Source organism: Girardinichthys multiradiatus, chromosome 7 (assembly GCF_021462225.1).
Source record: "Girardinichthys multiradiatus isolate DD_20200921_A chromosome 7, DD_fGirMul_XY1, whole genome shotgun sequence".
NCBI lineage: Eukaryota > Metazoa > Chordata > Actinopteri > Cyprinodontiformes > Goodeidae > Girardinichthys > Girardinichthys multiradiatus.
The window spans coordinates 22,963,671-22,989,969 of record NC_061800.1 but is presented as its reverse complement, the minus strand read 5'-3'; the positions used below and the strand labels follow the sequence as shown (position 1 = coordinate 22,989,969).

General features: G+C 40.3%; 1 protein-coding gene across 3 annotated transcripts; it reads right to left on the bottom strand.

The window, feature by feature from the left end:
• Positions 1 to 1,298: 1,298 nt before the first annotated feature.
• nr1i2 (nuclear receptor subfamily 1, group I, member 2) lies at positions 1,299 to 14,175 on the bottom strand. Of its 3 annotated transcripts, none has more exons than XM_047369770.1 (10): positions 13,988 to 14,175; positions 13,680 to 13,759; positions 11,445 to 11,638; positions 9,492 to 9,622; positions 8,712 to 8,896; positions 8,327 to 8,637; positions 5,505 to 5,650; positions 2,269 to 2,385; positions 2,000 to 2,105; positions 1,299 to 1,918 (listed from the first exon to the last, which is right to left on the bottom strand). In XM_047369770.1, exons 2-10 carry the CDS (start codon positions 13,722 to 13,724, stop codon positions 1,762 to 1,764), a joined length of 1,392 nt encoding a protein of 463 aa, XP_047225726.1. In that variant the 5' UTR covers positions 13,725 to 13,759; positions 13,988 to 14,175; the 3' UTR covers positions 1,299 to 1,761. The 3 variants fall into 3 exon arrangements, with proteins under 3 accessions (XP_047225726.1, XP_047225727.1, XP_047225728.1); XM_047369771.1 differs by having other exon boundaries at positions 8,712 to 8,881; positions 13,988 to 14,171; XM_047369772.1 differs by lacking the exon at positions 13,680 to 13,759 and having other exon boundaries at positions 13,988 to 14,173.
• Between the last annotated feature and the right edge of the window lie 12,124 nt (positions 14,176 to 26,299).

Sequence of the window (26,299 nt, the reverse complement as noted above, 5' to 3'; positions counted from 1 at the left end):
CTAGTCAAAACAACCTTTGCTTCCTACACGAGTCTCTAAAACATGAAGGCTATACGACTTTGCTCATTGTTGGGTTGACCTCGGTTAAGATGAATTTTGCAAGTAAAAACAAAAAAGGACAATTTTAACCTAAGACAAGTCGAAGCTTAAAGGAATTACCTTATTTTACTGATTTAGAAATTAAGACGGGATTAAAATCATCGGTATTTAATCATAGATTATAATTAAGGTTAATATGTCTTTGTGACTTAGTTATTTATTTTTTAAAAGAAGAATCCGGTGTCCTTATTAGCTGCAATGTGATGCAATGTGATTAGCTGTAATGTGATGTAGGTCTTATGTTACCCAGATTCTGCCTCTAATTGGCTGACCAGCCCTTCTAGGTCTCTCCTAACCCAGATATGTATGTTCCTGAGCTGTGCTGTGTTCAGACAAACTGAACCTTGGAACTCATCAAGGTTGTGTCCTACCGGATCACAGAGAAGCCTGATCAATCCATCAGAATCTGATGTGTTAAATGTTCTTGTTTGCTTCTCACCCGTGGCTATGTTTGTCTATTATTGTGTAAAGCTGTACAAGAGTTCACTTTTTCTCCAAACACCTGGGAGGTACACCAGTCGTCAGTAACCTCCTTCAAGAGCATTTCAATTTGTATGCAACTCAGTAGGGGGCAAAATCCAAAAGAGCTGTGCCAGAAGCAACAGCCTTTCAGTTCAGAGTGACCTTCTGTTGGAAAAACAGCTCTTGCTGCTAAAATATCCTTATCAGTAAAACCAAGAGCCTAAAAAGTGTGGAAGCCCTATAAGCAGTGATCCAAGCTGGTTCCATTAACAACCTAACTTTGGACCAAAGAAAAACACTCAATTTATTCAATACTGGTGGTTCATGTCATACAAGCCTAAAGGTCAACCTTCCTTCTAATTCCCCCTCTTAGACTAAAGTCAGACTTCAGAATTAGATACACTCATGATAAACTTTAGATCTTTTATCAGCTTAGATCATATTTTAAAAGCTGATTACTTGAAGTGTCTCCTTTTCATCACTGTGCTAACTTTGCTTTTGGCTTTCTTTGCCCAATTTACTTATCACTCAACCAATCTCAGTGTGATTAGAAATACAGTCATGTCCTAATTCGGCTGATTAATAATCATCACTGATTCTTCTGATAATCAAGACCTCAGTTAAAGGTTAATCTTAGTGTTTCTAAATGAATCCTTATACAGAAACCTTCCGTTTCCTTTTATATGAAAAAGATCCTTCAGATTGGTTAGAAATTAAGAGACCGCTTGTTGAAAAGGTTAATGAACATTAATATTATTTAAAATATCTTAATCACGCTACATAACAGATTTCAAATAGCACCTTTACTATTCAATTCTATTTACAATAAACGTTAAACTTCTGTTTTACATGACACAACAAACACAAAACCCAACACAACCTGAGGTAACAAGTGAAAAGGTAAGAATGTTTTCAGAAGAAGGCCTTTCGTTGCGTCCTGAGCAGTCTCCATTCTGAGTGCAGTGAACATCGGCATAAACATCAAAACTCATTTTCTCACAATGCCACAACAAAGCACCGAAGCCAGCAGTCAATGAGTTCGTAAAGCTTTCTTCTGACCAATGTTAGCTTTGAAAAAGCAGATGACAATCAGGTTTTGACTCTGTTCTTCTCCTGTGCATACTTGGCAGCAAATCAGCGGGAGCATTCAATTTTTCAGCTAAATAACAGCCGAGTGCTTGAAGCAGCCAGATTTGGGCGTCAGGCGTGGTTGCAAGAGTTTTTACTGATCACCTCCATCATGAGGGGGGAGATGGTGTCAGGCTGCACGTCCTGGATCTGCAGAATCTGCTTGCTGTACTCCTCCGTCATCGTTCTCATCTCGGTGAGGCAGGCTATCATTTTAGGATACAGCAAGCTGAAGTAACAGTAGACAACAGGTGGGTGAATATGTGAAGACGTTTCAGAGTGGATGGACTGAAAGTGGATCATCACTCACCGTTTATTTGGGCCTTTTTTCTTACAGTCAATCCAGGTTTTCAGGGTCAGCGCCAGGTTTTCGTGAACTCTGTCGATGGCGGCGTGTTGCTGCACTCCAGGACGATCTGGTGGATTTAATTTCAAAGTAAAAGCAAAATCTGACAACATCTACAAATACATTTTCATGTCCATCTGGCAGCAAGTGTACACAGTTTGTACGGTTTAAATATTTACAGGGTTCAATGATTGACTTGAGTGGGATGAAATGAGTGGAGTTTCTGCCGCTACCTGGAGAAAACAGAGACATGGCCTGGATGAGGGCATACTCCTCCTCCTGTAGGTCCAACTTGCGCAGATTGTGATGAAATTTGAAGATGGGTTCGAGCAGGAGCGGCTGGAAGCCCGCTGGAAGACATGAGAAAGCAGGTCAGTGACGACGCCAAGATGGAGGAATTGAGTCGGACCCAGATGGCACATGATTGACTCTAAACTAAATCTGAAAATGTAAATATAATCATGTAAAAACAATAATTTTGGCATGCCTTGTAAAGATGTGTACAAAGATTTAATGTTTATATAGAGTGGAAAACCCTACCTTTAATTTGAGTTCTTTTACTGAGAGGAAGATACGAAAAAATCCCACATTCAGAAATAAAAGTGAAAGTCACCTGTTACACAGTCATTAGAACCCAATACATTTCCTATAAAATGTATGTAACTAAAGCATTTCTTAAAATCCTACTTTACTTTTATAGCTCTGTGGGAACGTTTGAAGAGTATAAAATCCCTCTTTTCCCTGCGCTATAAATATGATGCGTCGAAGAGGCTACTCTAGACAAAAATCTGAAAACTTGCTGTGCATTTGTATTAAGCTCCCCTGATTTGACTTTGAAGTATAACTTTTAGCTGCATTTACATCTGCAGGTTTTTTGTGGTACGTCTGTACCGCATTTGCAAAGACTGAAAGATCTGCCCATTCTTCTTTGCAAACTAGCCAAAGCTCAGTGAGATTGAACAGGGAGCATCTATGATAATTAATTTTGTTGTCTCAAATCCTCACATGGATTTAGGTCTGGACTGTGCCATTGTTGCTCTGGGGGTGTCTCTAGAGTTCAGCCTGGAAGGTAAAAGTCCACCTCAGTCTCAAGTCTTTTGAGGCCTCCAAGAGGTCTTCTTTTAGGTTTGCCCTGTAGTTAGCTCCATCTTCCAGTAACCTCTGATCGGCTTCTCTGTCCCTGCTTAGGAAAACCAAGATGATGACACATGATGTTGCCACCACCATGTGTCACAGTTTGGATAGTTTGGTCAAGGTCATGTACACAGATGATAGTTGACATAGGAAAAAAATATAAACTTTGTTCTCATTTGACCAGATCACCGTCATCCGTGAATTTGCTGCGTCTTCTACATGCATATACACATTGGCTGCAACCAGGATTTCTTGGGTCTTTCAACAATCGTGTTTTTCTCTTGCCACTCTCACATATAAGACCAGATCTGTGGAGTTCACGACAAATAGCTGTTCTGTCTACAGATTCGATCTCCTGAGCTGTGAATCTCGGCTGCTCCTTCAGAGTAATCATGGGTGGCTTGGCTGCTTCTCCTTGCCCGGTCTGTCTATTTAGGTGGATAACCATGTTTTGATTAGAGTTAGAGTAAGTCTGAATGTAGACCTGTTTCAGCCAGGATTGACTTGAAAAAAATAAAATAAAATAAAACAGCGACAGTCTGAAACTCATGACCTTTAAAGTACCATTTCTGTGCTCTTTTGACTGAGCAATGTGACAAGGCAGTAATTCCTGCACAAATAAACTATAATTCTAGGTGAATGCAAATGCACACCACACTTCTGAGATGTTTATTTGTTAACATTTAAAAATGTATTTATCCTTTTTCACTCACCCTTATGCACTACTTTTCTGATGGTCTCTCACATACAATCCTAGTGAAAGACACTGAAGTGTGTAGTTGTAGTATGACAAAACCTTGAAAAGTTCAAGAGATCTGAATCTTTTTTCCAAGACTCTTTAAAGAGATTTAAAGAGACAGGTTATTTTTCAAATTCAAAGTCACACATCATCTTTCTAAAATAATTCACTTATCTTTCTCATTCCAAGGCAGTTACCTACTGTAGACAGATTAGCCTATTTTAATATGTATGCACTAGTGCTTTTATTTCACTCAATAAATAAACACATTGTGGAGGTTTACAGTCATTCTCTGTTGTTCAAGCAGAGCAACAGGAACATTATAGAAATATTTCCTATAATTCCTAAAGCTCAACCAAAAAATGTCAGTGATTAGACACAACCTGTCCCTACAGACAAGAGGTGGAGGTAAAGGATGAGGAAAGACATTATATGGTGTTTTACTGTCTGTATTTATATACAGTAGTGAGCAATGCTCTGAGTTCACTGCTAAGTAATTCAAATTATTAACACCTATAAATCGCTTTAAATGGTGTGTTTGCTTCATTTGATTAATATTTCTTCAACTTTTTTTTTTTTTTTTTTTTTTGCTTTCAGATTTTCAAAGCAAAACACCACAGTCTTAAACTGTTCAGTAAAACTCAACAAGTCAAGACGGTTTGGGTTAACCTGATCAACGTACGTGTTTTTTTATCTTAGATTGAGGTTATCCAGTTCTTTCAAAAGCCCCCAGATCCAGAATGCTGCAGCATAGCTGCTCAGGCTGGTTTGACCTGTTCAACCATCAAATTATTGTCTAGACTTGCTAATTCATGCAGGGTACAACCAGAAAATGAATTTTGTTCTTAATCTTTCTTCACTCCGTAAACATAAGAGTTTCAAACAAGCAGCATGATGGTTTGCGTGCAAAGAGATGTGATTATGAGCTCAGTCTTGCATAAGCTTTAAACCGACTGGTCCAGTCGGTCTGCATTCTGCTGAGGTTCCCCTCTGCAGGAGTCGAGATACACCTGAGATCACCAGAAAGCAAAGCAGAGGACAGAGCTACTGCTCGCATGTTTGAGTTCTGACACAAACAGAGAACAGTGCAGGGTACTAATGTTCCCACAAGCATTTTGCAGGTTTTGTGTGCATCTGTGAAGTGCTGAAAGGCACAAAAAAAAGTAGCACAAATAACACACACTTCCCCCACTTCAGCTCTTATCAGATCAAAAATTGTTCAGGTTGAAACTCATGCTGGAATATAAGTCAATGAGCAGGTCTTATTTTGTGTCATACATGTTCCGAAAGCACTGTGGCCTAAATTTGTGCTGCTACTTTTTTCAATAAGCATCAACCTCTTTGTATGCCTTTATGTCTTGCTTGTTTTACTCTTTTTACTCCTGTTTGCTGCAGCAGGTAGACACCATCAGCTAAAAGCCAACCTCACCACCCATCTAACAGCAGATACACCTACGTAGCACACTGCAGAATAAGAGCTGGAAATTCAAGAAACATTTGCAACAAATGAGATTAGAAACAATGACAAATCATTAAGTAGATGGACCACAACATGTTGTACAGCAGATATGGACACACTAATTTTCTCAGTCTCACCTCGCAGAGCGTCGTGTATGCAGTATGTGATATGGCCACATTCCCAGTTGCTTGTTGTGGCGTTGAACACCATATTGAAGCGAATTTGCATTATTTCAAATGTGGCTCCCTTCAGTAATGATATCTGGTCCTCCATGCTTAGAGACCTGCAGGAGAGATGAATACAAACCCCCGTTATCACAAAATGTTTTATGAAACGTGACAGTAAAGGAACCCTAGGGTGAAAATTTAACAGCAGTGTCTGACAAAAGTATTCACACCTCTTTATATATATTTTTAAGATTTAGTTCCATTACAACCATTACCCTTGCAATATTTTATTGGGATTTTACAAAGTGGACCAACACAAAGTAATGCATAGTTCTAAAGTCTGGGGAAAATGATAAATGTTTTTTTTTTTTATTGTTTAAAAGAAAACTGAAGTTTGGCATCCATTTGCATTTAGCCCCTTTAACTCTGATACCACTAAATAAAATCTACTGCAGTCCACTGCATTTACAAGTCAAGAATATACAAATACATGGTTGGATCAAAGTATACTGCTCAAAAAAACATAAAGAGAACACTTAAACAACACAATATACATCCAAGTAAATCAAACTTCTGTGAAATCAAACTGTCCACTTAGGAAGCAACACTGATTGACAATCAATTTCACATGATGTTGTGCAAATGGAATAGACAACAGGGAGAAATATTTGGTGATTATCAAGACACTCAATAAAGGAGTGGTTCTGCAGGTGGGGAACACAGACCACTTCTCAGTACTTATGCTTTCTGGCTGATGTTTTGGTCACTTTTGAATGTTGGTGGTGCTTTCACACTCGTGGTAGCATGAGACGGACTCTACAACCCACACAAGTGGCTCAGGTGGTGCAGCTCATCCAGGATGGCACATCAATGTGAGCTGTGGCAAGAAGGTTTGCTGTATCTGTCAGCGTAGTGTCCAGAGCCTGGAGGCGCTACCAGGAGACAGGCCAGTACACCAGGAGACATGGAGGAGGCCGTAGGAGGGCAACAACCCAGCTCGCCAGAGGTAGCCTGACTGTCATAGGGTACCAAGATGAGTGTGAGACCATATGCTGGTGAGGTTGGCCCTGGGTTCCTCCTAATGCAGGACAATGCTAGACCTCATGTGGCTGGAGAGTCTCAGCAGTTCCTGGAAGATGAAGACATTGAAGCTATGGACTGGCCCGCCTGTTCCCCAGACCTGAATCCGATTGAGCACATCTGGGACATCATGTCTCGCTCCATCCACCAACGTCATGTTGCACCACAGACTGTCCAGGAGTTGGTGGATGCTTTAGTCCAGGTCTGGGAGGAGATCCCTCAGGAGACCATCCGCTGTCTCATCAGGAGCATGTCCAGGTGATGTAGGGAGGTCATACAGACACGTTGAGGCCACACACAATACTGAGCCTCATTTTGACATTACATCAAAGTTGGATCAGCCTGTAGTGTGTTTTTCCACTTTAATTTTGTGTGTGACTCCAAATCCAGGCCTCCATTGATTAATAAATTTGATTTCATTGATGATATTTGTCTGATTTTGTTGTCAACACATTCAACTTTGTACAGAACAAAGAATTCAATGAAAATATTTCATTCATTCAGATCTAGGATGTGTTTTTTGAGTGTTCCCTTTATTTTTTTGAGCAGTGTATAGTCATGTGTCAGAATGTCCTACTTAAAGTCTAGACCCACATGCAACTCAGAATCAAGACTTGAAAACTGATGTTCACAGACGCTCTCTGAGACACACAAGACAAACAACCACACACACTCATTCACACCTAAGGGCAACGTAGAAAGACCAATATTTAAAAATCTTACATAAATTAGGCTTGCATAGCATAAACATGGTTGTAACATGACAACATCTGAAAAAGTTTAGGTTTACAAATATTTCGTCTAGGCACTATAACAGAGACAAGCCCAAACAAAAAGGCATTTGTCTTCACTGACTACCTTCACCTTATTCAGAGATTTCCGAAATGAACCACTGCAGTGAAGAATATTGTGGAAAACCTCAGGCAATCATAAGAAAATGTGTCTGTGTAACCAGAAACTGAATGCACTGAAGGGATAATCATGAGCTTTGAGCCCTCAGGTTGCCATAATGTTCAATGGACTCAATAAAGAGGAAATGTCTGTTTACATTTGGTAAAAAAATGGCTTTGTTTGTTTCAAAGATGGGAAACACCAATAAGGGTTTTAAATCAGCAAGTCTTCTGGGCTTTAAGGATAACTTGCATTTGTGTTGAGGTACTAAAAACGACATCTCCTGAACTACACGACCACCAGGCAAATTATCAGAAATATTTACATTGTAGATTCTCAACAAAGCTGTCAATGATCACACATGGAATTATGTAGCAAACGAAACGTGTGAAATAACACTAAACATTTTTATATTTTAGATTCTTCAAAATAGCCACCCTTTGCTTTAATTACTGCTTTGCTCTCTTAGCATTCTCTCCATGAGCTTCATAAGGCGGTCGCCTGGAATGGTTTTCCAGTCTTCCCAGATGCTCATTGAGAGACGGCCGAAACTTGATATTTCAGTAATCACAGCAATTTCACGTGTGTTCATTCACTGTTTTGATGCCTTCAGTGAGAATCTACGTACAACGTAAATATCCATAAACATAAAGAAAACCATTAAATGACAAAGTGTTTCTAAAACGTTTGACCTGTAGTGTACAGTGATGTTATATGCAGATGCAGGAGTGCTGCAGGTGTCAAATTTATTATTTTTTTTTTACACAATGTTTTATCAAAGTTTGTTAATAATTTCAGATTCAAGCTATGGACATATTTACCGGAAGTCCTGAAGACTTTTGGAAAAACGAATGATGTCCTGGATCATGTAGGTTGTGAGGTCAGCCAGATGTGGGAGATTAGTGTACACAGAGCTGTTTTCATCTCCAACGTGATTCTCTACTTTTTCAGAGAAACTAGAGAAAAAAGAATAGGTGGAAGAGCAGGACAAGGAGGAGGACGAGGAGGAGGAGGATATGAAGCATGGATCAGGGGATGATGTGGGTTCAGCTTCAGGTTTATCAGCCGTAGAGCAGGTCTGTGTCAGACAGCTGGTCTGCTGGTTCTCTGCCAAGATGTCTCTGTCCATTGGCTGGTAAAAAAGGAAAACTATTCAGACGAATACAAGAACGATGACTGTATGAGCGAGTGAAATGAGTCACACACCCTGAAGCTGGTGAAACATGAAAACGTTGGGTCAAATGTACTGCGGAGGCCACAGAGCAGCTCCTCAACCACCCTTTCTTGTTGGGACGAAAGCTCTGGGTTTGCTCTGTACATCTTTTTCTTCTTTATTCTGATTCTTCGCTCCAGGACCTCTTCCTCCGACATGACCACTACACATCCACATACAAAACAAAAATATCAGAAATGTGAAGCTTTCTTTCACAGATCACAGTTAAAGATCAAAAACTAGTACATGGATGATTGTGGAAAATGTCTGAAAAGAATTCCCTTAAAGAATTAAAAAACAAATTTGGTGTTTACATCTTTTATTTTGGTTTATTTGTATTTATAAATCTGCACATAAATACATGCCAAACAAACATTGATAGCAACTGAATGGGGGAGTCATTGCAGCATCCCTTACAGGTAGAAGAGGAGAAGATTCTACACTCATTTATTTAACTAAGATGAAGCCAAACAGGGAAAGCTTTGTGTGAAAAACTAAGTACACCCTTGCTGCTTCAATGGAACTAAAGTGCCAGAGCTATACCCAAGTGGTGCTAACTAAAGCACACCATGAACAAGTGTAACCACCTCTATAAAAGAAGGAGTTTTGGCAGGTCTGCAGATATGCGTTACCCTCAATGATAAGGAGACAAATCAGCCATAACCATAGAAATGCAATTGTCATGGACCATAAATCTGGGAAGGGTTATAGGGTCATTCCCAGACAATCTGAAGTCCATCATTCAACAGTGACAGAAAATACAAGTTACTTACTATCTTTCCGCATGCCGATGGCCTGGCATTTTCTGAAGCGGCAGGCCTGACACGAGCGGCGGTTGTTTTTGGTTATGGTGCATTTATTCAGGAATGGACATCGAAGCTCTGTTGACCTCTTTATGGCTCGTCTAAAATGATTAAAATTATTATTAAAAAAATTACTTTAGTAACCACTTAACATCAATCTGAAATTGGAGATCACCAGGAACAATAAACTTTCACTCTGAGCCAGAACGTAAGGCCGTTATTCCCATAAACTGGGACTGTTTCAGCATAGTGGCAAATCTGAGCAGTTAAATGACTCGTTACCTCAAAAGGTCATATGTGATAAAAGAGGGTATTAGGGAAATAAAAAATAAATTGGACCACAGCGAAGTTTCACCGAGCCAGTCTCTGGGCAGACATCTAAAGAGATGGTCAAAAAAAGTGCTTTATTTCATTTTTAAGTGCTTGTTTGAGTTTTGAGGACAGCTTTGAAAATCGATAATCACTACTTGTAAATAAAACCCTGCAGTACTTTAGGAGACAGATATGTGCTACCATGGTGACAGCTGACTGCAGTGACAGCTTTCACTCTCCCCGTCTTTTGAAGAATGGCATCTCCTCCTGCAGGAGAAACACAGCACTGTAGCTTATCTCGCAAAGGGCCAAAGAGGGAATCAAAAACAAGGAATTCCTGTGGATAAGAAAATTCTTTCTATAGAGCAATGACAGCATCAACTTAAAATAAGAAAAATCTAAAACCTTCTACCTAAATCTGATAGACTAATCCATAGTATCTGGTGAATAGACTAAACTTGCTAGATGCACCACCTGGAAGGCCTTTCTAGCAAAGGAAAAAAAACAATCACAGCAGCCTTTTAAAAATGCACGAGTTGTAGCTAGGATGCATTAGCAGGTGTCAATAGTCACATGCTCTGAACTCTATAATGGCCACCTGTTTTTGTACAAAGACCTTAAAGACTTGACTCCAAGATACATTCCAGCTGATTTCTGAAAGTCCGCCCAGGTATCATTCAGCACTCATCTATGCACCACAGCTGCTTATACTAAACGTTCGCTGGACCTTTGATCCTTTAACCTAGGGGTGCCCAAAGTGTGACCCCGTGGGTTATTTGTGGCCATTAGCATGATTCTGTGTGGCCCCCACATCGTAGTTCAAAAACAGGAGTTGTACAGGCAGTTGCACAGATGAAAACTGTTTAAATGTTATATTAGGGCAAGCTTTTCATTGACAAATTAAAATCTTCCTAAAATGGGAAATTTTAGGTACAACGCAAAGTATTCGTCTGTTAACAATGTATTGTTTTTTATTTTAATTTCAAAGTAAATAGGACCATAAACTTCTAGTGGCTTGTACACAAAACTAGTGAGTCCTGACGGAGTCTGAAGGCGGCCAAATAACATTGGGGAGCCTATGTTACTTGATGATAAAACGGTAGCCTGTTTCCAGAAGCCTGGCAGATGTGGAATCTTTCACTGTGATGATATCTACGACTCTGAAATCTCAAACGTTTGTTCCCTTTGTTTCATCTGTGACCACTGGCACCTCCTCTGTCTCTCTGGAGGCCTCATTTCTCTGCAGCGGCAACCGTCCCCTCATCTTTCTGTCCTGCTGTCGTAACATCACAAACCAGCAGATAACTCTTTTATATCACCTCTCTCCATAGCCAGGAATAAATCCCTTAAAAGTAGTACAGTTTTTTTTGTGCGTTTGTTCGTGCATCCAGTTTCAGCAGCATTTGACTTTCATTAGAGCAAATACATGCCTAATCTTTGCAAAATCATATGGAGACTGGTGCAAGAGGTGAGTGTACACCATGTACAGGTCACCCAGTTCACAGTCTATCATGAACACACACACTAACTTGAGGGCGCTTCAACTCAAGGTGCAGGTGCTTGGTTAGTGGGATGAACCCACGCATGAATGCATATTGCAGGGGGGGTTACCTAAAGAAGCCTTTGCAGCCTTCGCATGTCAGAGCGTTGAAGTGGTAACCCTTGGCCAGATCGCCACACACACCACAGGCTCTGGGCTCCTCATCTTCGGTCACCTTTCCCTCATCCTCATCATCCTCCTCATAAGGCTTGGTCAGAGCTTCATAGACAGCTTGGATCCCAGTAGTCTTCCTGCTCATTCTCAGCTAAAAAAAAAAGGAATCAATTGCTTTTTCATAATTGTTTACAATATTAACATTCTATATATTAACATAAAACACCAGGATATAATCAAAAACATAAAGAAGAAAATAATAAAAAAACAGGACCCGATCAGGACATTTAGACTGACTCCAATGTTTACAGTTGATCCAAATCACCAAGATACACTTTAACAAAACAGAATAGGACAAAACTGAACAAAAATACAATACTGTAAAATCTGAGTCAACTTCATGTTTCTCCCATTAGAGCAACCAAACACTGTCAGCCTACAGTCTAAATCAATGGTTTTCAACCCTGATTTTCAGGGCCCATTGCCCTTTACATTTTAGATGTTTCAGCACACCCGAATCAAATAACTGCACCTAAGAAGCACTGCAGATGTCTGTTATTCATTAATTTATTTAAATCAGGAATGTGAAGTCAGGGAAACGCCTAAAGCATGCAGGACAGAAAACCACTGGTTTAAATGAATATCAGACCCAAATTGTCTAGGATGCTGTTCTTCAACGCTGGTCTGCAGGGCCCACTGCCCGGCATGTTGTAAATGTTGCAGAGCTTCAGCACACTTGATTATAATTTATGGCCGATTGAACTGATTTTGCTAAACTGCAATCATCAGTGTTTCACACTTCAGTTCAGATTGTGGCAGTGATGCACACCAAAGGCTGACTGCCAACTAGGGTTAAAGACCCTGGTCTAGAAAACCAGAGGGTGACCTTAATTTCAATAACTACAAGATTGGACAGTTCCAAAATATCCTGCTCAGTTTAGATTTGAAGTAATGCATCCAATGAAAGTCTTTAAATTGAACCGGTTCAGGTAGAACATCTGTGTATAAGAAATAAAGCTTCCTCCTACACATCTGACAATGAAACAAGCTCTTTCAGCACGTCTCCCTCAGGTGATCGCTTTTGATTGTCTAAGAAAAAAGCAAAATCAGGAGAAATGTCAGCAATTTGGATGCAAAGAGAGGAAGTCATAAAAACATGTTGCTCTCTGGTTTGTTGATGAATCCAGGTGAGTACTGCTGTACAAAATGTCTTATCTGTAATTAATGAAAACAAAATATACCCGTGGAAGATTCCATTTAGTTTAAAGCTGAGCAAATCATTATTTATGTAAAAACCGCAGAGTCAGCTCTCGTTCCAGTCGATAAAAGCTTTATCCATCTATCCATGAACAAGTGACTGTCTTGTACGGGGTGAACCTGGAGACTTTTAGTAAACCAAGAAATTATCCTGTTTGATTTAGTCTCTTCAAAGAGTTTTTGATGACCACACTGTCAACAAAGGTTTATGGGGGGAATAGAAAAATGAAAGTGCTCCAGTGATTTTAAGCCATGTTTGAGGCCCATCCAAACAGTCTCTCACATTTGCTTCCCGGTAAAAGTGCTTAAATATGGGAGGACCAAGGGCCCCCTGGTTCAACGGGGTTTATTTGTCCAGATAATATTAGTAGTTGTAGTACCCTGGTTATTTTAGTTGAAAGAATATTTTATAAATAGGTTTTTATAATTTTATTAAGTTTTGATTTCATTTTTTGAAAATATAACTTGTAAAGCCAATTCTTGTAAAACATGAATAACATTTCCTGTTACTTTTCATTTTGTCTTTTTTTTTTTTTTTTTTTTAACCAAGTCTTGTCTTGAAGTTTGGCAACTGAAATTGTCACCATTTCTCAGTAAGTTTTGCAGACTCTCTTTAATTAGAAGAATCCATGAGTGATGGCTCAAAGTGGACCAATTACGATGACTGTTTTTTATTCTTAACCTTTTCTCCACCAATGCAAAGTGCTCACATGTGAAACTGTGTTGGTTCGCAGCTCAGCACTGCTTTCATTTAAAACTCTATATAATATCCAGGCGACAATGTTCTGCGTCGTTATAAAAGTGATACTAGATAAGAAAAAAAGACCACTTGGACTTTTTTTTTTTTTTTTATCCTTTTCTTTTGTCTAATGGAAAACGTTTAAAGCCAGAACTTAATGTTCTTCCGCACCAATAAAAACACGCTGCAGCCAAACCTGGATCCTTGCTTTGCAGCCACACCGTCTGCATTTTGCTGACATGTTGTGCGTCCTTAAACAATGTACCACCACGCCACCTGTAGCATATTTAGTCATATAAGAGCTCAGTGTGAAGAAAAAAAAAAAAATTCACAGGCACAGTGATGTTTCCAAACGATTTGTATTTGTACAAGACTGCGACTCATCTTTAACGATGATTAAAAACATGTCTGATGTTCATATCGAGGTGAACTCTGTTTTCCTTCACCTGTTTAAAGGTCGGGCTTTAATCAAACAGACAATCGGGTCAATAAAGTCCCTCTCACCTGAGTCTCCAGATGTCCAGCCAGCGGTGCTCAGTTCTGACAGCTTCGCCTCGCTGCGGCTGATCCAGGCAGGATTTGGGGATTTTCAGTCTGGCAGGTCGGACCTGTCGCTCGCCTGGCAGGTTTTGTTCGGTGCTGGTTCCTATTAGGCGGGCGTTACAGGTCTAACCCCGCCCACACAGATCACAGCTGTTATTGGGACCGACTCTGACCTGGTAGACGAGCTCTGCGTTGTCTAATGCCATTTACTCTCGCCTTGTTTCTTTCTCTATTTGGGCTGCAATTTAAAGGTCTACGTTCATCAAATTTATTTCTACATAAAATACGTTTAGTGAATAAGGAGAAAAAAATGCTAAATATTTAGCATCGCTGACTGATAATAATAACATACAGAAATAAAACAAAAAAGACGTGTTGTTTTTTTTGCATGTGGGGTTTTAGAGCAATTTCCGCCTGAAATTACATACCTTAAATAAATCAAGTATATCTTCACAGTTACAATGCCAACATGTAAACTTATGGTACCTGTGTAAAGGTAGGACACAAAAGAATATTTTTCCAGTGGTACCACTATTGTAACTGTTACTATGTCTGATTTATTTGTGATTAAACAAAGAAAAAATAAACATTTTTGAGCCTCGCCAAAAACACTATGGAAATCCTTCAGAATTCCTAGGAGAACCCCCAGGTTGCATTCATCAACATCTTAACTATAACTGCAGCAAATGTGGACTAAATAAATTGAAACATATACAGTACAGACCAAAAGTTTGGACACACCTTCTCATTCAAAGAGTTTTCTTTATTTTCATGACTATGAATATTGTAGCTTCACACTGAAGGCATCAAAACTATGAATTAACACGTGTGGAATTATATACTGAACAAAAAAGTGTGAAACAACTGAAAATATGTCTTATATTCTAGGTTCTTCAAAGTAGCCACCTTTTGCTTTGATTACTGCTCCACACACTCTTGGCATTCTGTTGATGAGCATCAAGAGGTAGTCACCTGAAATGGTTTTCACTTCACAGGTGTGCTCTTTCAGGTTTAATAAGTGGGATTTCAAGCCTTATAAATGGGGTTAAGACCATCAGTTGTGTTGTGCAGGAGGTGGATACAGTACACAGCTGATAGTCCTACTGAATAGACTGTTAGAATTTGTATTAAGGCAAGAAAAAAGCAGCTAAGTAAAGAAAAATGAGTGGCCATCATTACTTTAAGAAATGAAGCTCAGTCAGTCCGAACAATTGGGAAAACTTTGAAAGTGTCCCCAAGCGCGGTCGCAAAAACCATCAAGCGCTACAAAGAAACTGGCTCACATGAGGACCGCCCCAGGAAAGGAAGACCAAGAGTCACGTCTGCTGCGGACGATAAGTTCATTCGAGTCACCAGCCTCAGAAATCGCAGGTTAACAGCAGCTCAGATTAGAGAACAGGTCAATGCCACACAGAGTTCTAGCAGCAGACACATCTCTAGAACAACTGTTAAGAGGAGACTGTGTGAATCAGGCCTTCAGGGTAAAATAGCTGCTAGGAAACCACTGCTGAGGACAGGCAACAAGTAGAAGAGACTTGTTTGGGCTAAAGAACTCAAGGAATGGACATTAGACCAGTGAAAATCTGTGCTTTGGTCTGATGAGTCCAAGTTTGAGATCTTTGGTTCCAACCACCTCATCTTTGTGCGGCGCAGAAGAGGTGAACGGATGGACTCTACATGCCTGGTTCCCACCATGAAGCACGGAGGAGGAGGTGTGATGGTGTGGGGGTGCTTTGCTGGTGACACTGTTGGGGATTTATTCAAAATTGTGGGCATACTGAACCAGCATGGCTACCACAGCATCGTGCAGCGGCATGCTATTCCATCCGGTTTGCGTTTAGTTGGACCATCACTTATTTTTCAACAGGACAATGACCCCAAACACACCTCCAGGCTGTGTAAGGGCTGTTTGACCAAGAAGGAGAGTGATGGGGTGCTGCGACAGATGACGTGGCCTCAGTTTTAGAGGGCAATCTGCCGGCGGAAAGGGCTGTTAGGCAAAGGGTGCCAGAACTTTCCCAAATGTTTCCTTTTCACTTCATGAAAAGGAAATAAAAAGGAGTCTGGTCAAAAAAAGTGCTGATTTTCATTGTAGGAGTCCTTCTGCATATGACATAGCCTTTGGTTATGACATTTACCCTGTGTATCATCAAAATGTAACTGGAAGCTAACGGAGTAGCCTGCAAGCTAGCAGTCGGCATACAACAACCAGCAGACTGTAATGTGCAAGCAAATTCCATCAGGTGCTAGAAAGGTGAGTTATGCCTTGTTAGAAAGGTGAGTGTCTGTAGTTTGTTATGATATGAGACATGTGGGGGTGCTGCAAAGAGAAAGGTGCTTTTTGTACCGTTTTGCTTACAGAGTCAGTGTTGCAGGGTAATTTAACTTTATTAATATTATGCTCATTTATTGTGATTAATTTCATTTGTATGTTTTCCTAATTTGGTTTAAAATGTGCAAAAGATGAAGCATTTAAGTTTCTTTGTTTGGGAAAGGGGTTATTTTAACATCACAACCTAAAGGATCCACTAGGGGGACTCGCATGTTTTTTTTTCTGCACTCAATACACATGAGTGAAAGGAGAAGCAGTGATACGGTCCCCTGTGTTCATTGTCTTGCACTTTTTCCCTTCTTTTAAAGGGGTAACATTTTGGAGGCACCGCTGGGATGTTTGGTGGGGGAACAATTCCTGTGAAACCCTTCTGCTGATCATCTCGAAACAACCCAAGGCTTGCAGAAAGCACAACGTGGAGGTCTTCAGACACCTGTTGACAGTTTGTATCCTGAAGTGTGCCCTGACCACTAGGGATCAACACCAATTAGTTGAAGTCAGTTGGACCCCACTTTATTGTTTCTGAATCCTAGAGGGCAAAATGGAGTCGGAGTTGGAAAAACTTCAGTTGGAGATAAAAGGAGCAATGTATAACTTGACAGCTGAACAATTGATTAACGTTTACACCATGCTGCAAATTTCAGCACCTGGAAGGGAACCTTTGACTAGTAAAACACGCAGCCACCTAACTGGCTAGCCTTGAAGATGAAGGCATGTCAGAATATCTCATTATCTGGGACACAATAAATAAGATAACAACTGCCCAATAGACACCTGAAATAGAGATTCAATCTGATGATCAGGAAAGGCTTCAAAAAGAGTTAGAGACACTTAGACTGTCATTACGACAAAAAGAAAAAGAGGTTCAGGATGTGATGGACAGAAAAACACCCTCTTGCCCACAGGTTCCACAGACAAATATGACTCCAACATTTTCAGATAGTCCGATGTGGCGCAAATGTTTCAAGATTCTGGGACAGATAGGAGACCCAGGCCAGAAGGATAGGCTGACATTTTCTAGCCTGGCAAGACAAGTTGAAAGTGGGCTCACCAAATGCTATTCAGAGATAGATATTGTGGATGCTGTGATCCATGCTATAACACCAGGCCTACAATTACGGAGTTATTTGGAGGGAAAAGAGGCCCTCACTCTACCTGTTGTGTGTAGAATTTTACGGTCCCACTATCAGGAGAGAGGTGCCACTGATTTATACAAACAACTCACTTCTGAGGTACAGAATAGCAAAGAGTCCCCTCAGAATTTCTTAATTAGGGCGATGGACCTAAGACAGAAAATTCGTTTTGCCTCTCAGGAAGCTGACTCAGCTTTAAAGTATGACCCTGCTCTTGTCCAAAATCTCTTCATGCATACCGTCCTGACTGGTTTACAAAATGACAACATTAAGAGTGACCTGCAGCCTTATCTCATGCAGCCTGACACCTCAGATGAGCTCCTGCTGGAGAGAGTAAACATTGCATGTACTAATGAAAAGGAGAGGCAGGACAAAAAGAGGCACGCTGTCCCACAAAGGCCAACCAGTGTGAGTACTATTCAGACTGGTGAGCTGCAAGGGAAAACTAAACCTACCTCTCAGCAAAGCCGATCTTATATGTCCCCCGTGTTGTCTGAGATCAAAGAGATGCGTTTTAACATGGTGTTGTTAAAAGACTTGAGAGCCGAAGTGTCCCATATTAGGGAAACGATCCAAAAGAACACTACGACACTGCCAAAGCAACCCGCACAAAGTTTCGAACAAATGTTTAGCGCCAGTCCAGTGTTTTCACCAGTAGAACAGTCCTTCAGGTCTATGTCACCAATGTTGCCATTTTACCCCCAGCAGCACCCAGAATTGCAACAGGAGTACAGGCCTCTGTATGGTCCAGGACAGATGAGAGAGACCACACAATTTCATTTGGCCTGATGAATGCACCCGCAACATTTCAGCGCTGCATGGAGCAATGTTTAGCAGATCTAAGGGATGACATGTGTGTACCATATCTTGATGATGTCCTGGTGTTTAGCAGAACTTTTGAAGATCATGTCAGCCATGTCCGAGCAGTGTTGCAGCGCCTGAGACAAAATGGGATCAAGTTAAAACCTAAAAAGTGTGACCTGTTTAAAGCTGAGGTGCGGTACCTGGGCAGGATCGTGTCCGCCGAGGGTAACAGGATGGACCCAGCTGATACTGCTGCTGTAAGAGCCCTAAAGCATAAACACCCTGCAAATGTTGGTGAGTTGAGAGCAATTCTTGGACTCTTGAGCTATTACAGGCAATATATAAAGGACTTCTCACGCATTGCTAGTCCCTTATATGACTTGCTAAAAACACCTACAGGAACTGAGACATTACTGAACAAAAAGAGATGGCCTGCAAAAAGTGGCAACAGAGCTGTCCCATCCAGCACAGTCATTCAGTGGACTGAAAAGCATCAGTTAACATTGGAACAACTCATTGATTGCCTTGTCAACCCCCGAGTTCTTGGCTTCCCAGACTTCTCGCAGCTATTTGTTCTGTTCTTCACACGGATGCTTCCAATCTCGGACTGGGTGCTGTATTGTACCAGCGGCAGAATGGAAAGCTCCGTGTGATTGCCTATGGCTCGCGCACCTTAACTGCTGCAGAGAAAAATTATAATTTACATTCTGGGAAGTTGGAGTTTCTCGCCCTTAAATGGGCGATAACAGAGAAATTCAGAGACTATCTATATTATGCTCTGTTCTTTACAGTCTATAGTGACAACAACCCACTCACATATGTGTTGTCAACTGCCAAATTAAATGCAACAGGATGCTATGGGTCGCAGAGTTGGCAGATTTCCATTTTTCTGTGAAATATAGACCTGGAAAGGAAAATATTGACGCAGATAGTCTATCCAGAATGCCTTTAGATGTGGAATCTTTTATGAAGGAGTGTTCAGAGGAAATGCCATCTGATGTCATCGGGGCAACTACAGAAGCCTTGAAAAATCAGGACACGTCCAGTGCGTTATAGTCAATGTGTGTCTCAGCATCATCTGCAGATATGACTTCTGACATGCCTATCATCCCATTGACACCAGAACAGATCCAGAATGACCAAAGAAATGATCCTGTTCTGGGACCAGTGATCCAGTTCAAACTAACTGAACGCAAGCCAGCAGGTCCACGACTTAAGCAACTTAGTCCACAGGTGGGGTGCCTGCTAAGAGAGTGGGACACGTTGGAAATAGACGAAAGCGGGATCTTGCACAGGAAGACGGCAAGCAGAAAACAACTTGTGCTTCCAGAGAGACATAAAAATACTGTATTGAGAGAACTTCATGATGAAATGGGCCACCAAGGTGTTGACCGGACAACATCCCTGATACGGGATAGATTTTATTGGCCTTATATGCAACGAGAGATAGAGAGCTGTCATGAGAAAATGTGAGTGTGTTAGACATAAGAAACCCAGCCAGGAAACGAGGGCTCCACTCACAAACATCATAACGACTCACCCATTTGAACTTGTCTCTGTTGATTTCCTGCACCTAGACAAATGCCAAGGGGGTTATGAGTACATCCTGCTAATTATTGACCATTTCACCCGCTTTGCCCAGGCCTACGCCACCACTTCCAAATCGGCTAAAACTGCTGCGGACAAGATCTTTAACGATTATGCTATGAGGTTTGGATTTCCCACCCGAATCCCTCATGATCAGGGTGGTGAATTTGAAAATCAAGTGTTCACACAATTAAAAACATATTGTGGGGTTGCCGGATCCAGAACCACTCCCTACCACCCACAAGGGAATGGACAAGTTGAAAGATTCAACCGGACGTTACTCCAGATGCTAAGGACACTCACAGAAAGACAGAAAAACAACTGGAAGGACTCGTTAAACAAAATGATTTACGCATACAACTGTACAGTTGTTGTACGGGCATTCCCCATGATTGCCGGTTGACATGCTGTTTAACTTGACTTCAGAACAAGCAGGTCACAATCGTCATGGCTACATGGAAAAGTGGTAGCAGGGTATGGAGGAAGCGTATGGAATTGCCAGAGAAAATGCCAATAAAGCTGGCCTGAGGAGTAAGAAATTCTACAATAGCAAAGTAAAAAGTTCAGTACTACAGCCAGGTGATCGTGTTTTAGTACGCAACTTGACGCCTCGTGGCCGGCCAGGGAAACTAAGGAATCACTGGGAGGACATTGTCCATATAGTTGTACGGCAAGTAAATGAAAATGTCCCAGTTTATGAACTCAAACCCGAAAAAGGTCAAAGGAGGTCAAGGATCCTTCATCGAAATTTGCTGCTACCATGTATGTGACTCTTTGCCTCTTGAAGTCCCGGTGCAGCCTGAAAAGAAGAGGAGAAAAGTTTTACATCATGTAGGATTGGAGCAGTTGGAGGAAGAGGATGATGATACTGATGAATACTATCCTGTGCTGTTTCATCAACCATGTAAGCCCGAGAGAGTAAATCCTATGCTGGCAAACACAACCCAAGAGCCACTAGGTAACCAATTCGAGGGGAGTGTAGTACTTGAAATGAATAACGAACAAGGAGAAACAGCTGTGAAGGAGTGTGAAGAGTCAGACACCTATAATGAGGAACAAATGGAGGAGGATGCCACTGAACTACCTGCTTCACCTGAAATCTTCAAGGAGGGGGCCCAACGACCTCAACGGCCTCTCAAGAAGCCCAAAGTTTTTACATATGAGAGACTTGGCTCCCCAGTCTGTTACAACCTGAGGACTTTACCACCGCCCACACACCTCAAAATGCCATGGATGAACATTGTTCACCCATATTACATCTCATATGGTCATCAAGGATGAGAGAATAGTACATGTTGTGTCACTAAATCTAAGCAATGCACATACATTGGATTCAGATGATGGACTGTTTATTATGACACACACAATAAGGGACTATTCTCCATGTGATAAATGCCAACTGTTTTACTGACATGCAGGCACCCAGACACATTGAACTCTTGTTTAGGAGTTACGTGACGAACTTTAAGATGATGGACAAATAGTAAATTTCAGGTTGATTGACAAAATTGACAGTGGGTGTTTACCCTCAAAATGAGAATGTCTGAAAAGAGTTCCAGTCTGTAAATAGAGACAAAAACAGTTCGGAATGTTGTTAGACTGATGTGTTGCTTCAAATGTTTCTGCCGTTTTTCCTTAAAAAGGCAAGAGTCGGGATGTTGGGGACAACATCTATTTTGGGGGGGAGTGTGTTGCAGGGTAATTTAACTTTATTAATATTATGCTCATTTATTTTGATTATTTTTAGTTGTATGTTTTCCTAATTTGGTTTAAAATGTGCAAAAGATGAAGCATTTAAGTTTCTTTGTTTTGGGAAAGGGGTTATTTTAACGTCACAACCTAAAGGATCCACCAGGGGGACTCGCATGTTTTGTTTTTTTCTGCACTCATACACACATGAGTGAAAGGAGAAGCAGTGATACAGTCTCCTGTGATCATTGTCTTGCACTTTTTCCCTTCTTTTAAGGGGGTAACATCAGCAATGTCTGAGGGACCTTAAAATGTCATTGTCTGTGTTTAAGTTGCTGTAAAACTAAAAGGTATTTGTGCAAAAGTCATTTGGGGAATTGGTTTGTGAAGATTAAAGCCTCCTCTTGCGATATATTTAAGAAAAGAAAAAGTAGCGGGCAATAAAAATGCTCAGTATATCTCCCAAATAGGCTGATGCACTGATCAGGCTTTTCCAGACCGATACCGATTTCCAGTTTGACCAGCAGTTCCTGTTTTAATTGTCTTCAACACAGAGAAAAATGTGGTGCAGGTTTTTTGATAGATCTAGCAATTTTGAATACAATTAGAAAATGAAAATTCACAAGAGTATCTCCAATTATGAAGTATTTGTCCCTAGCCTATATCAAATTTTTATTAAACTCGTAAATCATTATTGATGTTTTTATCAACCTAAAAAAGTGAGAGTTCTTACCTTTGATGCATTTCATGAATGAAAAAATCATGTCACCAAATTAAAGCCCATCAAGGAGAAATTGGCTGATTCTGCTCTCCTCCTGATTGATGGATCTCAAAACTTTGTAACTTCCAGGTTAGTTAGTTTTTGTAATATTCCAACATTTCGTTTGAATTTTGAACTGCATTATGTTTGGCATCTTATTAGATGGTTTTCATTTATGGATATAACATTTTCCAGTAAGTAAAACAAACAAACAAACAAAAATAAGGTTTGTCTTTATCTTTTCTCTCTAAAACAAAATAAATCTTACAAATGTTTAATTTTTGTCAGGAAGAAGTACAACATGAATAAATTCTGAAAAGAGGTGGAGAGCTGTATTTCATTTATCATATTAGAATACATAAAAGGATTTATCCATCTTATTTTAAAATGATTTGCAGTTCAGTGAACAATATATACGAAATATGTATTTTGTTTACTTTTATATTAATGTTATTTAAGTGTCTTTTGAAATGTTGACTGTTTGACTCATTTCTGTCCAACAATAACCTTTAAAACTAAGATGTAAGTGCATTAAATACTTCATAGATTTTTTTTACTGGATAGGTATATACTGGAAAAAGCGAGTAAGCAAACGACCTTTCTTTTATATAAAGAAAAAAGGTTTTGATCCAGTTTAAAGAAAAAAAAACAGATCATATTTTGTATTTGATATTTGTTATTAGAAAATAGAAATTCACAGGGTACCTAAAGAAATGATTACCACTGAAATCAGTTTGAAGCGGAATCTAAAAAGTTTCACTCTTCCTGGTCCAATCACTTCAATATTCCTGAACTCAGACTGAAAACATTCTGCACTCTAGTGGCTAAAACCCCGATCTCCAGGCTGGAGACAGACCGGTTGTACAGAATGAAAAGCCAAAATATCAGAGGTCAAGAACCAAAACATTATAGTGTAAATGAATCCACAGTAATCCAATGCCATTTCTTTAGATGATCCTTATCAGATTAACTAGCTGCATGTTATAAAGTCTGAGACTAAAGTAATGAAGGCCAGAGCAGACAGTTATAAAGTATTATAGGACTATGATGAAAGAGATAAGATACTTTTAAAGGAAATTATTACAAAGTACCCTATAACTGAAAACAAGAAAAGTAATCAACTGGACTCTCCACAGGCCTCAGAAAATATTTTTTTATTTTATTTATGTTGGCTTTCTGACATATACTTCAGCTGTTAATAACATTTTTACACAGCAACAACAGATAAAGAGTGAGCATGAAGTTTGTCTGGATAGGCACTGCCCTCAGGTACATTTTCTCTGCTTCAAACAGAACACACAGTGTGTTTTCTTGCTAGAAGTGTGACATAAATTCAAAAAGCCAATTACTCCAGGGGTGTTCAGTTAGTCCTAGAACTGCACCTGGAAGGTGGCCTGATCAACAGTTTCTGGGAACCTGATGTAATCCAGTCTCAGTTCAACTAATATACTGCCGACTTTGAGCAATGTTTTTCACAGAGTTGATTCAGTTACATCATAAATCTGTTGTTTCCCGATGTAATGATTCACATAACCACAACTTTAGGGTGATAATTACTTTGAAAAAAAAAAGAGCAATCAGTGTTCCCATCACTGAGTCACATGAAAGCTTTATCTGAAGCAAACAAAAGATTTTGGCTGCACTGTCTTTGCACATAAGCGGTCAGTTAAATCAATTCAGCTGGGTTCTCCGGTCTCTGAGCAATCTTTTCTCAGGTTTTGGTGGTAGTGGTTTTTCAGTGTCAATGATGTGGTCAGGGTAATCAGTTATCACCATCCACAGGGTGGCAAACACCCTTTAATCTGTTAGACCAGGTTTAATTTAAATCCTCATTTGGACATGGATTAGCTCTAGACTTGCTTCAAGAAATCAGACTGACTGAGATAGACATTTCAATAAGTCCTGGTTTAACGTGTTTTATTCTAGAACTAGGGTTTAGTTTCTCGGTCGCTTTGGTACATTTGCAAAAAGTAAGAAGAGCATTGCTCAAAACAATTTATACAACTAGAAAAGCAACATGGATTACCTGCAAAAGCCAGTTTCTTGCTCAAAATCCTTAGTTCATCTCTCAAAAGTAAATATCTGTCAGTGAGAAAAATTCCTCAATGGGGTTAAGGAATGACGAGTAGGGTGAGAGAAACTCCATCAGCATCCTGTTGTGGGTCGCAAACCATTTCCTGATGATGCTGAAACGATGGATATGGACATTGTTCCAAATTATCACATATCTTGACAAGTGATCTCTAATCTGACCCCTCTTGTTCAGGGATGAGATGCCCATAGGGAGCGTCTAAAAAGGTGACAAGACGCTTTGCATTCCCAATAATGGGAATATGCATTAGCACTCCATTCTCAGAGATAGCAGCACCTGTTGCTCTGTATCCGCCCCATTGGCCTGGCTCATCAACTGTAGCTCTGAGTTCGAGGATATTTCGACCATGCCTTCTGCGTTTCGTTAGGGTAATGCCAGCCTCATCCATGTAGATGAAGTTGGCAAGTTGTGGTTGTTCACTTGCCCCGAGTTCCACTATTAGCTATATCCAGAAGACACAAAATGAGTTTTTTGAATTGCATGCATTTTAATTTTGGATGAGATCAGAATCAGAATCAGGTTCATATACACACAAACAAGGAATTTGACTCTGGTACACTTTGCTCTCAGTGAAGATTTTTTTTTCAATATAAATGGGAATAAAAAATAAAAATATCTTCCTAAATGTACTTCTATACACAAGTGACTTTACAAGAGAAGATAATTTGAGATCAGTCAAAGTATGCATGGTGGCATGGTGTTGTGACTGTTAAATGTTCATCAGAGAAACTCTGTAATGCTGACCTGAAGGTAAAAGCCTAAACAGTTTATGTTCAGAGTGTGTGTGTGTGTAGGATGTGTGTGTAGGGTGTGTGGGGTCTGCAGAAATTTTAGTCTTTTGGTTTTATTTTCTACAACCATGGTGCAAATACCCTCCTGCTGTTCAGGCGAGAAAAGGGGGCCACTCCTGTGCAGTTGTCTTGCAGTCCTATGTGGAAAACACATAATTGAATAAGATGTCACTATGTTAAGTATACTTACTGCATAGTGTAATATTACAGAAAGAAATGCAGCAATACAGTGTAATAATCCACTGTAATATAGTATTACAGCACAGAACCTATTGTTAGACTTCATAGCCTGTTCTGTCGATGAAAAGTCAGAATGATTGAGGACATAGTTGTTCTCCTAGTATTTGCCTGCTCCCTCCAACCAGCCTCAGCCATTGTAAGCCCATGTTTGAGAACGTGTTCTACAAGTGTGGCTCTTATCTGAGCAGGAATGTGCATATGTCCTTGGCCACTTCCTCTGTTTTGCCTCCAAACTCCTCTGCCACACAGCCTCACTCCTATTCCTCTTCTTCTTCTCTCTGGCTTTCGACCTCGTCCACTTCCTTGTCCTTTGTGTTTTGCTCTGGCTATATACTGTATACAGTCATATTCAATAAATTAGAATACGTGTTCCAATGAGGATTGTTGGTCAGATTAAGAGTATTTTTTAAGAATAGCAACCTTTAAGCAGGTATAACTCATACTTTTCAAAAAGCCCACATTTCTGTATCAAAAAGGGTTTTGTATTGGTCAGTCAGTCATTTTCTATACCGCTTCTTCCATAGTGGGTCACGGGGGAGCTGGTGCCTATCTCCAGCAGTCTACAAGCGAGAGGCAGGGTTCACCCTGGACAGGTCACCAGTCCATCGCAGGGCAACACACAAACAACCATGCACACACTCATTCATACACCTAACAGGCATGTCTTTGGACTGTGGGAGGAAGCCGGAGTACCCGGTGAAAGCCCACACATGCAAAGGGAGAACATGCAAACTCCATGTAGAAAGACCCCAGGCTGGGAATTGTAACCAGGACCTTCTTGCTGCAAGGCAACAGTGCTACCAACTGTGCCACCGTGCAGCCCGTTTTGTATTAGTCTAATGTAA